Source organism: Bubalus bubalis, chromosome 4, assembly GCF_019923935.1.
Source record: "Bubalus bubalis isolate 160015118507 breed Murrah chromosome 4, NDDB_SH_1, whole genome shotgun sequence".
NCBI classification, from domain to species: Eukaryota; Metazoa; Chordata; class Mammalia; order Artiodactyla; family Bovidae; genus Bubalus; species Bubalus bubalis.
Window position 1 is genome coordinate 69,196,914 of NC_059160.1, and position 12,785 is coordinate 69,209,698.

General features: G+C 35.4%; 1 protein-coding gene across 4 annotated transcripts in view; it reads left to right on the top strand.

Annotated features, from left to right (window-relative positions):
- Positions 1-12,785, top strand: part of USP15 (ubiquitin specific peptidase 15) — a 135,106-nt gene that overhangs the window by 42,305 nt on the left and 80,016 nt on the right. For all 4 annotated transcript variants that reach the window (XM_006072616.3, XM_006072617.3, XM_025283888.2 and 1 more), the window contains exon 4: positions 12,089-12,215. In XM_006072616.3, coding sequence (XP_006072678.1) covers positions 12,089-12,215 — 127 coding nt within the window. The remainder of the gene's footprint in view (positions 1-12,088; positions 12,216-12,785) is intronic.

The window sequence follows — 12,785 nt, forward strand, 5'->3', positions numbered from 1 at the left end:
TGCAGTCCATGGGGTCGCAGAGTTGGACACAACTGAGCACACACACATATATGTGTGTGTATATATAATGGCCTACGATTTTTATCTGTAGTTCCTATAGAACTGAGTGTTTTGACCACTTGAAGGATAAAATATTTAGCTGTAAAACTCTCTAGAAGACTTTTATTCTTGGGTAAAGAAAAACCTATGTCTAGAATACATTCAAATGTGTTAACTTGTATTAATTCAACATTAATGACACGTGTTTTTTCCTTAATAAATGTAGAATATCATATAGTAAACTGATTAGCTGACAACTCCTTTGACATTTCTTCTTGAAAGAGGCCTTATTGGCATTTTTTGAACTCTATGTCTGATAAGCAAATTAAAGAAGATAAAGAATCATGAAGACTTCATATAGGCAGAAGGAAAAAAAGTTTAAGAAGTCTTGTTGTTTAGTCGCTGAGTCGTGTCCGACTAAAGCCTGCCAGGCATCTCTCTCCCTAGGGTTTCCCAGATAAGAATACTGGAGTGCGTAGCCATTCACGTCTTCAGGGGATCTTCCTGATCTAGGGATTTAACCTAGATTCTCCCAAACATAGGCAGGTTGTTTACCATCTTAGTCACCAGGGAACCCCAAGAAGTCTATTAGGAGGTTATATATTTATTTTTAATGAGGCAGTTGGAATTTGCTTCACTTGTAAAATAATTTTCAAACTTTAGTGTGTATTAAACTATCTAGAGTACCTATTAAAATGTCTTCCTTCAAACTTAAATCAGTTCAGTTCAGTTCAGTTCAGTCCAGTCACTCAGTCGTGTCCTACTCTTTGCAACCCCATGGACTGCAGCTCGCCAGGCCTCCCTGTCCATCGCCAACTCCCGGAGTTTACTGAGACTCACATCCATTGAGTCAGTGATGCCATCCAGCCATCTCGTCCTCTGTTGTCCCCTTCTCCTCCTGCCTTCAATCTTTCTCAGCATCAGGGTCTTTTCTAATGAGTCAGTTCTTCACATCAGGTGGCCAAAGTATTGGAGTTTCAGCTTCAGCATCAGTCCTTCCAATGAATATTCAGGACTGATTTCCATTAGGGTGGACTGGTTGGATCTCCTTGCAGTCCAAGGGACTCTCAAGAGTCTTCTCCAACACCACAGTTCAAAAGCATCAATTCTTCGGCACTCAGCTTTCTTTATAGTCCAACTTTCTCATCTGTACATGACTAATGGAAAAACCATAGGTTTGACTAGATGGACCTTTATTGCAAAAGTAATGTCTCTGCTTTTTAATATGCTGTCTAGGTTGGTCATAACTTTCCTTCCAAGGAGTAAGCGTCTTAATTTCATGGCTGCAGTCACTATCTGCAGTGATTTTGGAGCCCAAAAAAATAAAGTCTGTCACTGTTTTCCCATCTATTTGCCATGAAGTGATGGGACCAGGTGCCGCGATCTTAGTTTAAATCAGTAAGTTTGGGAATTTGCATTTTTCCTATGCTTCTAATCCCAGTAGACTCACATAAAGAACAGACCCTGATGTCAGTAGAACTCACTTAAAAGAATAGACTTGACTGGTTTTTTAGAATCTGAAGCCCAGCTTCAAATTTTACTAATTTCTGATTGCATTAAGAAATCTAGAATTGGTAATACCCCTGCTCTCATGTAGAAACAAAGTTAACCATATTCCTAGGCCTCAAATCATCACTAAAATGTCTCACTTAAAATATCAGGCATTCATCTTAAAACCAGAAACAGAACAGGCAAATAGTCAGGAAGTACAGTGGAACAAAAATCCAAGAGAAACAATGGATAATGGAAACAGATTCATGAGGAATCCAGATGACAGAAGTATTAGAAACCTTAAAATATTGTGCTTGTTATGTTAAAAAAAAAAAAGTTAAAAAGAACCAAATGTAATTCTAAAACTGAACACTAATATGAAAACATTAAGAATTAAGTGCTTGTTATTTGACCAAACCATATTTGGATTTATTTGAAGCATGTTACAAAGTTGACACATTAACAGTTCATATTTGTATATCTGTGGTTATTTGGGTGAAATACTAGACTAAAAAGAAACAATGTGTAAATGATAACACCATTAGAAAATAGACTAAAGCTTAAAGAGACTGAAGAGTGGAAAATAAGGACAAAAGAGGGACACATGGAATGCAGTGAATAAGCGTAACATAGATTTAAGTGGTCTCCTCAAAGGAAAGGAAAGATAATATGGGGTAAAAGTAATACTGGAAATAATAGTTGAGAATTTTCTAAATATGATGCAAGGTATCATGCTACAGGTTAAAGAAATGCTATGAATCCCAAGCTGAAAAAATACAGACGAAATCATACACAGAAAAACTTTAAGAAAACAAAGATATCCCCAGTAATAGGCAGGAAAAAAAGATTTATTACCTTCAAAGTAAGGGTAAGACAGATGCTTTCTCAAGAGAAAGCCAAAATAAAATATAATAATAATGCTGTATCTTCAATACACTGAAATAAAATAATTACTAACCTTGAATTCTATAACCTTGGAAAGCATCCTTAAGAATAATAGTGAAAAAAGTTGTTTTCAGATAAATTGATAGGATTTGTTACCAGCATATTTGCACCAATGGAAATAAAAATTGTCTTCAGAATGAAAATTTACTCTGTACAGAAGCTTGGAAACACAGGAAAAAATGCTGACTGGCAGAAGCAAATACTATAAATGAGTGTTAAGGTAGGCTCTTTAAAATAGTAATAATTTCTTATGAGGGTCAGATGTGTATCAAATTATGTACATAACAATATTAGCAGATAGTTGCCCCAAGACAAACCCCATTATCTCCATCTCTTCATAGCCACAGCATTGAATAGTACCCATCCACATTGTACCAGGGTCTGTACTGGTTTTGTATTATACTGGTCTTTGTGGCCAGTGACATATAGTAGAATCATAGTACAGTATATCACTTTCAAGATTAAATTTTAGGTCAAAAGGTGTAAAATAAGTCATGGGAATATATTGTACAGCGTGGTGACTATAGTTAAAAATACGACATTGCATATTTGAAAATTGCTAAGACTTCTAGAAGATCTTAAAAGTTTTTGTTGTAAGAAAAGAAACATAATTATGTAAGGTGATGAATGTTAACTAGACTTACTGTGGTGATCATTGCACCACGTATATAAATATTGAATACATTGAATATTGTGTTGTATACCTGAAACTAATATGTTATTGCTCCTAATTTTAAAAATAAAAGATTAAATTATAAAAGACACCTTGGCTTTACGTCTTGGGTGCACACACCCTATTGTTCTCTCTCATTTCTCAGTCTGAGAAATTTACCTGCACACTCAGGCAGCCTATGGATGGGCTCACATGTTAAGGAACTGAGATCTCTGGGCAGTAGAGAAGAATGGATATCTGCTAACAATGATTTGAGTGAGCTTGGAAGTGAAACCTCCAGTCTCATTTTAATTTTCAGTTATTGAGGTCCCAGCCCACAGCTTGACAACAACCTTGTGAGACACCCCAAGCCAGACCAGCCCAGCTAAGCTGCCTTAGATTCTTGACCCTCAGAAACTATGTGAGATACCATTTGCTTTGCTAAGCTGATAAAAACTTCAGGGAATTTATTATATAGTAGTAAGTAGCTAATATGGACTTCCCAGGTGGCACAGTGGTAAAGAATCCACCTGCCAATGCTGGAAGACACAAGACCCTGGGTTCAATCCCCGAGTCAGAAAGATTCCCTGGAGGAGGAAATGGTAACCCACTCCAGTGTTCTTCTTTGGAAAATTCCATGGACAGAGGAGCCTGGGTGGGCTAAGTCCATGGGGTTGCAAAGAGTCAGACATGACTGAGCAAATAAGCATACACACACAGGTAGCTAATACTGATTTTGGTACCTGGAAGTTGTGTGTTATGGTAACAGAGACTTGAGATGTGGTGGTGGCTTTGGGACTGGGAAGTGGGTAAAAGCTGTGAGAATTTTACGAGTATTAATGAAAGCCTAAAGTGCCCTGAATAGTAGTAGAGTTTTAGACTTTGAGGAGGCTGCCAGTGAGATCTTAAAGTGAGGAAAATCTTCTTGGAACCCAGTGATTTTTGTAATAAGATGGAAGAAACTTTTAACAACATGTCACTGAAAGGTAAAAAATACACTTAATAAACTTAATAATCTGCCAAAACATTGAAAGTACTGCTGAGTTTCTTCTTGTTCTGCTTCTAGTCAGATGTGAGAAAAGAGAAGCTAAAGAAAGGACTGTTAAATAAAAAGGAGCCAAGACTTGCTAGTTTTGAAAATTAGCCTCTCCAGATGACAAACAATGTTGAAACAAAGAAATGCTTCCAAGCAAAAATCAAACTCAAGGTATTCTCAAGAAAGCATGGTCTAAAGTTGAAACCTAAGGTTGTGACTGTAAAATTTCTTTGTTAAGATCTCAGAAAAGATGAAGGTGGTGCCTCAGAGTACACTTCAGAAAAAAAGGCCCTTTAAAGAATTTCAGGGTGTTCTTTGCACTTCCTTTCAATATATGGCTTTTAGGACTATAGGGCTTCTAAGAAGCTTCAGGGTGGTGTCCCTGAGCCTTCTCGATATAAACCCAGAGTAGAAAGGACTTACCTAGAGAACATTTGTGGTTGTGACTTTTGCCTCCTGGGTGAAACTCCAGTGAAATCCAGTAAAGATCCAGTGTTTTCAAGAATCACTGTCATTTTGGACTGTAGAGACAGCATAAAATTTTAGAAACCTTTGACCTCCCAGACTTACACAAGCAGGGATCAGACTAAGAATTTACTCAACTGCAAACGTGTGCTAACTTTCATGAAAGAAGGTGACTCAGAAAACAACCAGGTGTTACGAAGAGTCATTTTTTCAGGTCAAAGCAAGAGTGAGCCCTAATCAAGGAACTTTGAGTGTCTGCTCAGGTGGATTTCAGAATTTCTGTAGACTAATAACTTCTTTGAACCCCTTCATTTCCCCACTTTAACAGAAATATCTGTCTGAGATTATCTTCTGCCTTCCCCACCATTTTATTTTGGGTGTAAGTGGGGCAGTAAATTTATCTTCTCGTTCACAGGCCCATAGATCTATAGGCCCATACTCGAGATGCTTAAGGAACTTATACCCAAGAATCTTCATCTGTACCTTCATCAGATATAGATGACAGGTGTCTGAACTATGAGTTGATGCTATAATGGGACGGGACCAGTTGGGAGCTTTGCAGGGGTGGAGTGTATTTTGCATGTTGGTGACAGGAACAATAACTTTATTGGTACCAGAGGGTGTACTGTAGGAGATAGCCTTAAAGATTGCACCCAGGTTATCACCACCTCTTGTTATTCATACTCATGTAATCTACATCATCCCAGAGTTGGTCTCTGTGACTAGTAAAATACAGCAGAAGTTATAGTATTATATATTGTCAAAATGAGTTTATAAAAGATACTGACACTTCTAACTTGGGAGTGCTCTCTTGCTTTCTCTTGGATCAGTCACTCTTGAGTGAAGCCATATGTCATGCATTCAGCCTGTGGAAAGACTTACATGATGAGGAACTGAAGTCTCTGCCAACAGCTGCAAAGGAACAGAGGCCTGCCAATAACACATGAATAAGCTCGGAAGCAGATTTGAACGTGATTAACCACTGTGACCTAATTGACATGCACTGCACTTAGTGCAGGATACAAATATTTTTTAACACATGCTGGGCCATCAAGCAAATTCCAATACTGTATGCTAGAAATTATTCAGTGTATTTTCTGTCTCTCAAGGAATTTAGAAGTCAGTAACAAAAAGATAACTAGATGATCTCTCAGCTACCTAGAAATGAAACAGTGTACTTCTAAGTAATTTTTCGGTCATAGAAGATTAACATGTAAAATTAGACATATTTTGAACTGATTGGTAACTATACAGCATAAAAGTGACTAAAGTCATTCTTTGAATGTAAATACTGCAAAAGAAGGAAGACTGTTGTCTCAAGAAAAGAAGAAAAGGAAATTAAGACTAATCAAGAACTAGTATGAAGTAGACATAAAACAGAACAAAAAAAATGCATTAAATGACCAAAGTTGACTAATTGTAAAGAACATTGTAATTTGACTAGTAAAATAAAGATGAGTCCTGGGAAGACTCTGATCAAGAATAAAAGGAAAATAGGCACAAGTCATCTGTATTAGGAATGAAAAGGGGGATACAATAGCAGAGTCCAAAGACATTTTTTAAAAGATTGATTTTGAACAATTTTATGTAATTTGAAAATTTAGGTGAAGTGGACAGATGTCTAGAAGAATGTCAAATGTCTAGAGAAGAATGTACTAGTGTTGAGTGAGAAATAGAAAATCTCAATTGCCATGTGTGAATAAAGAAGCTAAATCATTAAACAAACATCTTTTCACAAAGAAGACTGTTAACTCCAGAAGACATTACCAGTGAATATTCTACCAAATATTTAATAACACAGTATTAGCAAGCCAGGCCAGAAATGGGCAAAAAAAAAGAGTTAAAAATGGCCAGGCTGCAGGGATAGAATGGATACATGTATATGTACAGCTGAGTCCCTTCACTGTTCACCTGAAACTATCACAACATTGTTAATTGTCTATACTACAATATAAAATAAAAAGTTTAAATAGCCAGGCTGGATTTTTTTCAAACACAATTTTTATTTTACTTTGAAAATCACTTGTTATAATTTTAGTATTATCTGAATAAAGTAGAAAAACCATCTCAGTAGATACAGAAAATGCATTTGATAAAACAGTATCAATTTATGATTTTTTTTAAAACTAGAAATAGAAAGCTAAAGCTGTTGCAGACAATACTTATTGGTAAAGTATTCAAAGCTGTCCCTCTCAGATCAGGGACAAGACAAGGATAACTATATTAGAAGTCTTAGCCAGTTGGTAATGTGAGGAAGAATAAGGATTGAAGATGAAGAAGTAAAATAGTAATGTTTTAGAAGACATAATTGTATATGTTGAAAATTCCAAAAGCTCTACCAAATAAGCCATTAATATTAGTAATTAAGTTTCACAAGGGGAATGGATATAAGGTAAATATATTAATAGAAAAATCAATTATATATAATCAACAAAGTTGAATTTTAAAATAATGTTTTGATGAGATGGCTGGATGGCATCACCGACTCGATGGACATGAGTTTGAGTGAACTCCGGGAGTTGGTGATGGACAGGGAGCCCTGGCGTGCTGCAATTCATGGGGTCTCAAAGAGTCGGACATGACTGAGCAACTGAACTGAACTGAAGAGATAAAAGTACTAAGAAATAAAACTTAGAAAAACTGCTTTTCTACAATGAAAATTACCAAACACTACTGAGCAAAATTAAAGAAGACCTAATGAGTTAATGGTCAAAGGGTCACCAAACTTACTCTGTAAAAGACAATAAATCTTTTCAGCTTTATGGGCCAAAATATTCATTTTGGCAGCTACTCATCTCTGCTGTTTTGGGTGCAAAAACAGCCATTGATGATACTGGACATGGAACAACAGACTGATTCCAAATAGGAAAAGGAGTACATCAAGGCTGTATATGTATGTCATGAGAAACACTGGGCTGGAAGAAGCACAAGTGGGAATCAAGATTGCCGGGAGAAATATCAATCACCTCAGATATGCAGATGACACCACCCTTATGGCAGAAAGTGAAGAGGAACTAAAAAGCCTCTTGATGAAAGTGAAAGAGGAGAGTGAAAAAGTTGGCTTAAAGCTCAACATTCAGAAAATGAAGATCATGGCATCTGGTCCCATCACTTCATGGCAAATAGATGGGGAAACAGTGGAAACAGTGTCAGACTTTATTTTTGGGGGCTCCAAAATCACTGCAGATGGTGACTGCAGCCATGAAATTAAAAGACGCTTACTCCTTGGAAGGAAAGTTATGACCAACCTAGATAGCATATTCAAAAGCAGAGACATTACTTTGCCAACAAAGGTCCGTCTAGTCAAGGCTACGGTTTTTCCAGTAGTCACGTATGGATGTGAGAGTTGGACTGTGAAGAAAGCTGAGCGCCAAAGAATTGATGCTTTTGAATTGTGGTGTTGGAGAAGACTCTTGAGAGTCCCTTGGACTGCAAGGAGATCCAACCAGTCCATTCTAAAGGAGATCAGCCCTGGGATTTCTTTTGAAGGAATGATACTAAAGCTGAAACTCCAGTACTTTGGCCACCTGATGCGAAGAGCTGACTCATTGGAAAAGACTCTGGTGCTGAGAGGGATTGGGGGCAGGAGGAGAAGGGGACAACAGAGGATGAGATGGCTGGATGGCATCACTGACTCAATGGACGTGAGTCTGAGTGAACTCCAGGAGTTGGTGATGGACAGGGAGGCCTGGTGTGCTGCGATTCATGGGGTCGCAAAGAGTCGGACACGACTGAGTGACTGAACTGAACTGAACTGAAACAAATGGGAACAACTGTGTTCCAGTAAAGTTATTTACAAAAAAAAAAAATAGTTTTAGCCTATGGATCAGAGTCAGCCCACCCCTGGTCTGTTGTTGTTTAGTTGCTTTGTTGACTCTTTTGCAACCCCATGGACTGTAGCCCTCCAGTCTCCTCTGTCCATGGGATTTCCCAGAAAAGAGTACTGGAGTGGGTTGCTATTTTCTTCTCCAGGGGATTTCCCCGACCCAAGGATTGAACCCTTGTCTTCTTCATTGGCAAATGAGTTCTTTACCACTGAGTCACCAGGGAAGCCCCACCTCTCATCTAGGTGCTGGTTAATTAATGTCTGCTGCTGCTACTTAGTCACTCAGTCATGTCCGACTGTTTGTGACCTCATGGACTATAGCCCACCAGGCTCCTCTGTCCATGGGATTCTCCAGGCAAGAATACTGGAGTGGGTTACCATTTCCTTCTCCAGGGGATCTTCCTGACCCAGGGACTGAACATGGGTCTCCCACATTGCAGGCAGATTCTTTGCCATCTGAGCCACCGACATCATAAAAAGAGGGGCAACTAGATATTATCTGCATCTTTTTAGAATATAACTCACAATCTATGAAGTAGTCTTACTAAAAATTGCAAGAATAAAAAGATAAATGGTGAATTTTTTGGTTAAAAGACACTTGAGACTTCTCAATTGCAGTGTATGGGCTTTATTTGGATTGATATTAAAAATCATTTTTATTTTAATTGGTTTTAATTTAATGGATATTTGATATTAAGGTATTCATTTTAATACTTTAGGTGTGATAATATGGTTATGTTTGTGATCTTGTTTTTAAAGTATCCTGAAATGTTTGTATAGAATATCACAAATAAGATTTGTGTTACACATTAACACCTGTGATTTCATATTTGTATTATACTTCTCTACTAGTCTGTCTGTCTTTTTACCACTAGGTGTTCTTACCCTGATTTCAAGGACTGGATCTAATTCATTGTGTATTTCTAACACTGAACATAGGTACTTAGTAAATGCTGCTAAAATGAGTATAACTCCTCAAAAATAGTAAATGTGTCCATTAGGCCCAGTGTTATCAAATTGTTTTGAAGTAACAGATTTCTTTAGAAGTTACTTTCTCTTTCCAAGAGGGGAGAAGTAGGCACTTGAAGTCAATTCTTTCATAAGCCACTGTAAAGAGTACACTACATTAGGTTTATCAGGTATATTTCATGACGTTAGTCAGATTGCCCACTAGTATTCAAAGCAAAGTGAACAAATGGAAATTATGTTTAATTCAGCTTTAACTTGTATTTCCCTAACTAACTTAGTAAAGAAACTTGACCTTCATTGTGGCCATGAATTAATAGAATCCAAGCATAGATTTCATCTTGTGCTTGCTCTTTATCTCTGATGTAGAAAAATATTATAATTCACCTAGGAAAAAAACATTTTAGCTGTCATCTCTAATTCTGAAACATAACTGTTATTTCTGAAAATTCACCTTTCTGTCTTATTTCAAATGTGTATTTTAATGGTTATAGTAACTAGATAAATGTAACTTTGTATCTGGTATTTTATAAGCCTGTTTCTTCCTATTACAGTCTTAATAGCCATCATTTTAAAGGTTATTTTCAGCACAAACATTTTTAATGAAGATAGGATACTTTATATACACAAATATAAAGGAGTTACTAAATGAACAAATAATGTACATATTATGACACTAATATATAAATATGCTAATTATTTTTCTCTGATGCAGTGCTATTGTATTCAGTCTTTAATCATTCATGTAGTATGATTCTATCAAATAAAAATTGTTGGAGGACAAATTCATATCTTGCTTTAAAAAACTGCTTTTTAATATACTGCTTTTGGAAACAGTAAAATATCTTCTAAGTACAGTAATAGTATTCTGAGTAGTGCTAATTATCACTGTAAGATGTTGGAGAAAAGAAAAAAATGAAAAAATTCTGAACCCTAATAAAGAGTGTGTTTTGAAGTACTCTTAATTTTTTTTAAATTTTAGTTTATTGGAGTATAGTTGATTTACAGAGTTACGTTAGTTTGGGGTGTATAGCAGTATGAGTCAGTTATACATGTCTATGTATTCATCCTTATTTAGATTCTTTTTTCATGTAGATTATCACAGAATATTGAGTCGAGTTTCCTGTGCTATACCATAGATCCTTGTTGATATCTGTGTTGTATATAGTAGTGAAATAGGGAATTAATGTTTGTTTATTGTTGACAGTGAGCTTCTGACAGTTAAATCACCTGAGTCTTTCCAGGAAAGGAAACTGCTTACTTAGAGAATACATACCTCAATGTAAATCATAATGGACGGTTTTCTCTTTTTTTTTTTAATTTTATCCTGTTTACTTATCCCATTACCTGCTCTACTGTTAGAATTTCCTCCCCCACCCCCCACCCCCTGCATAAAATGAGGCCTGTGAGTACCTCAGTTTGGAACCTACTGATGATTAGTAACTAACTTATATTCTTACTCGAATATTGAGTCCCAGAGCAGAAATTTCTGATTGTTAGGAATATTTGATTCTTAGCTTTATAGCTCCATTAATCTTATAAATAATGTAATATCCTTTGCTTCATGCTTAACTTCAAATATGATATAAAACAAATTAGTTCTGGTTTAGACAGTAATATACTAGTTTATATAATGCGTTCATTACAGAATCGCACACTATTACTTTAGAAATGTAACAAGTATGATTAGGAGAATATATATAATAAAGTATCATAAAAATTAGCATTGAATTAGACATTTTAAATGCTAGCAAACTACCTTTGAACTTTTTGAGCTGAAACAACTTCACTGCAAGTGAAAGACAAATTCTGAGTCCCTTACTGAATTGATGCTAAGCAAGTGAGTACAACAGTCATTTGGAGCCTCCCTTTTGCCATATTTGTCTAATGTATCACGTATCAGGCTGATTACTATTTTCAGAAACAGTGTTCATGATTGAAATCCTACAGTTAACCTTTAAGAAGATCAAAAGGAAATATACTTATTAAAAAGGTGACCCTAATATATACATTTCTTCTCTTTCTGCTTTATTGCTTGCATGTTTAGCAACTTTTTTTCCCCTTTCATTTGTTGCCTGGAACTACTCAGTGTGCATTTAAAGGTCAAACAAAGTCATCTTAGGATGGAAAACTAACATATCAATTACAGGGCATAGCTGAATATTTTGGCAACAGTAATTTGGAGTTACCATTTTAAAAGATTTATTTTAACATACAGAGTGTTATTATAGCTGTTGCTAGCTGAAATTATAAAAAACTTAAAGTGGTTTTTAAAGGTTTTTTGCTTGAGATCGAGTGCTAAAAGATAAAGTATGTCTGTATCTTTAATCCGAACCATATTTACACTTTGCATGCACTTTCTCATCATAAATACTAAGTGTATTCATTATTTATAGTATACCAAAGTATCTCCATAGAGTAGTAGAATGCCTTACTATACTGTCTGTTAATATTTGTATCATGATTATTCATATTCTGTTAAATATTAATATTTCCAAAAATGTTCCTCTCTTTTTCAGCTATCCAGTATCTTTTATATTAATGAGTTTTAATAGTTATGGTTTTTTCACTGGACATCTGCTTTTTCTAAAGTCTTTTTAGAGATATGTTATTCAAAACAGTAAGATATATCAAGCTATAGCTGACACTAGTTTGTTTTGTTTTCTAGGTGGTTGAACAGGGTATGTTTGTAAAACACTGCAAAGTAGAAGTATATCTCACAGAATTGAAGCTCTGTGAAAATGGAAACATGAACAATGTTGTAACACGAAGATTTAGCAAAGCTGACACAATAGGTAATGCAAGATCCTGTTTCTTTGTTAAACCATTGCTATTCAAAATTTATTTAAAATTCTGTTTGCTCTATGCTACTAAGATGAAAACCATTTTAAAGGTTTATCCTTAGATATTATAGATTTCCAAGCTTGATATAATATGTCATAGCTTAAAGTTGAACTGTTTATCATTTCTAGATGTACTTTACATTATTAGATGAGTTTAATATTTGTGCCATTTTACTTTTTAAAAAATCAAATAATTATAGTTTTAATTGCATTTGAAAATAAATATCATGTTTATAACATGAATTATAAATTAATGTAGAACTTTAAATACTTGCTTAGGTAAAACTTTGTCAGGTAATGTACTTTTTAATAATAATAATTTACCCTTCTTAGCATGAAAAATGACTTAATTTGTTTTTTCTCTAATTCTTGGGAGTCCAAATACAATTAAATAGCTAGTAAGGTAGTGGGCTTAGCATTATTATGACTCACTGATTTTTTTTTAATATAATGAGTAGGTTACAGAATTATAGTATCAAATATGTGTGCCTAACTCCATCTATATATTTATATATCTACATA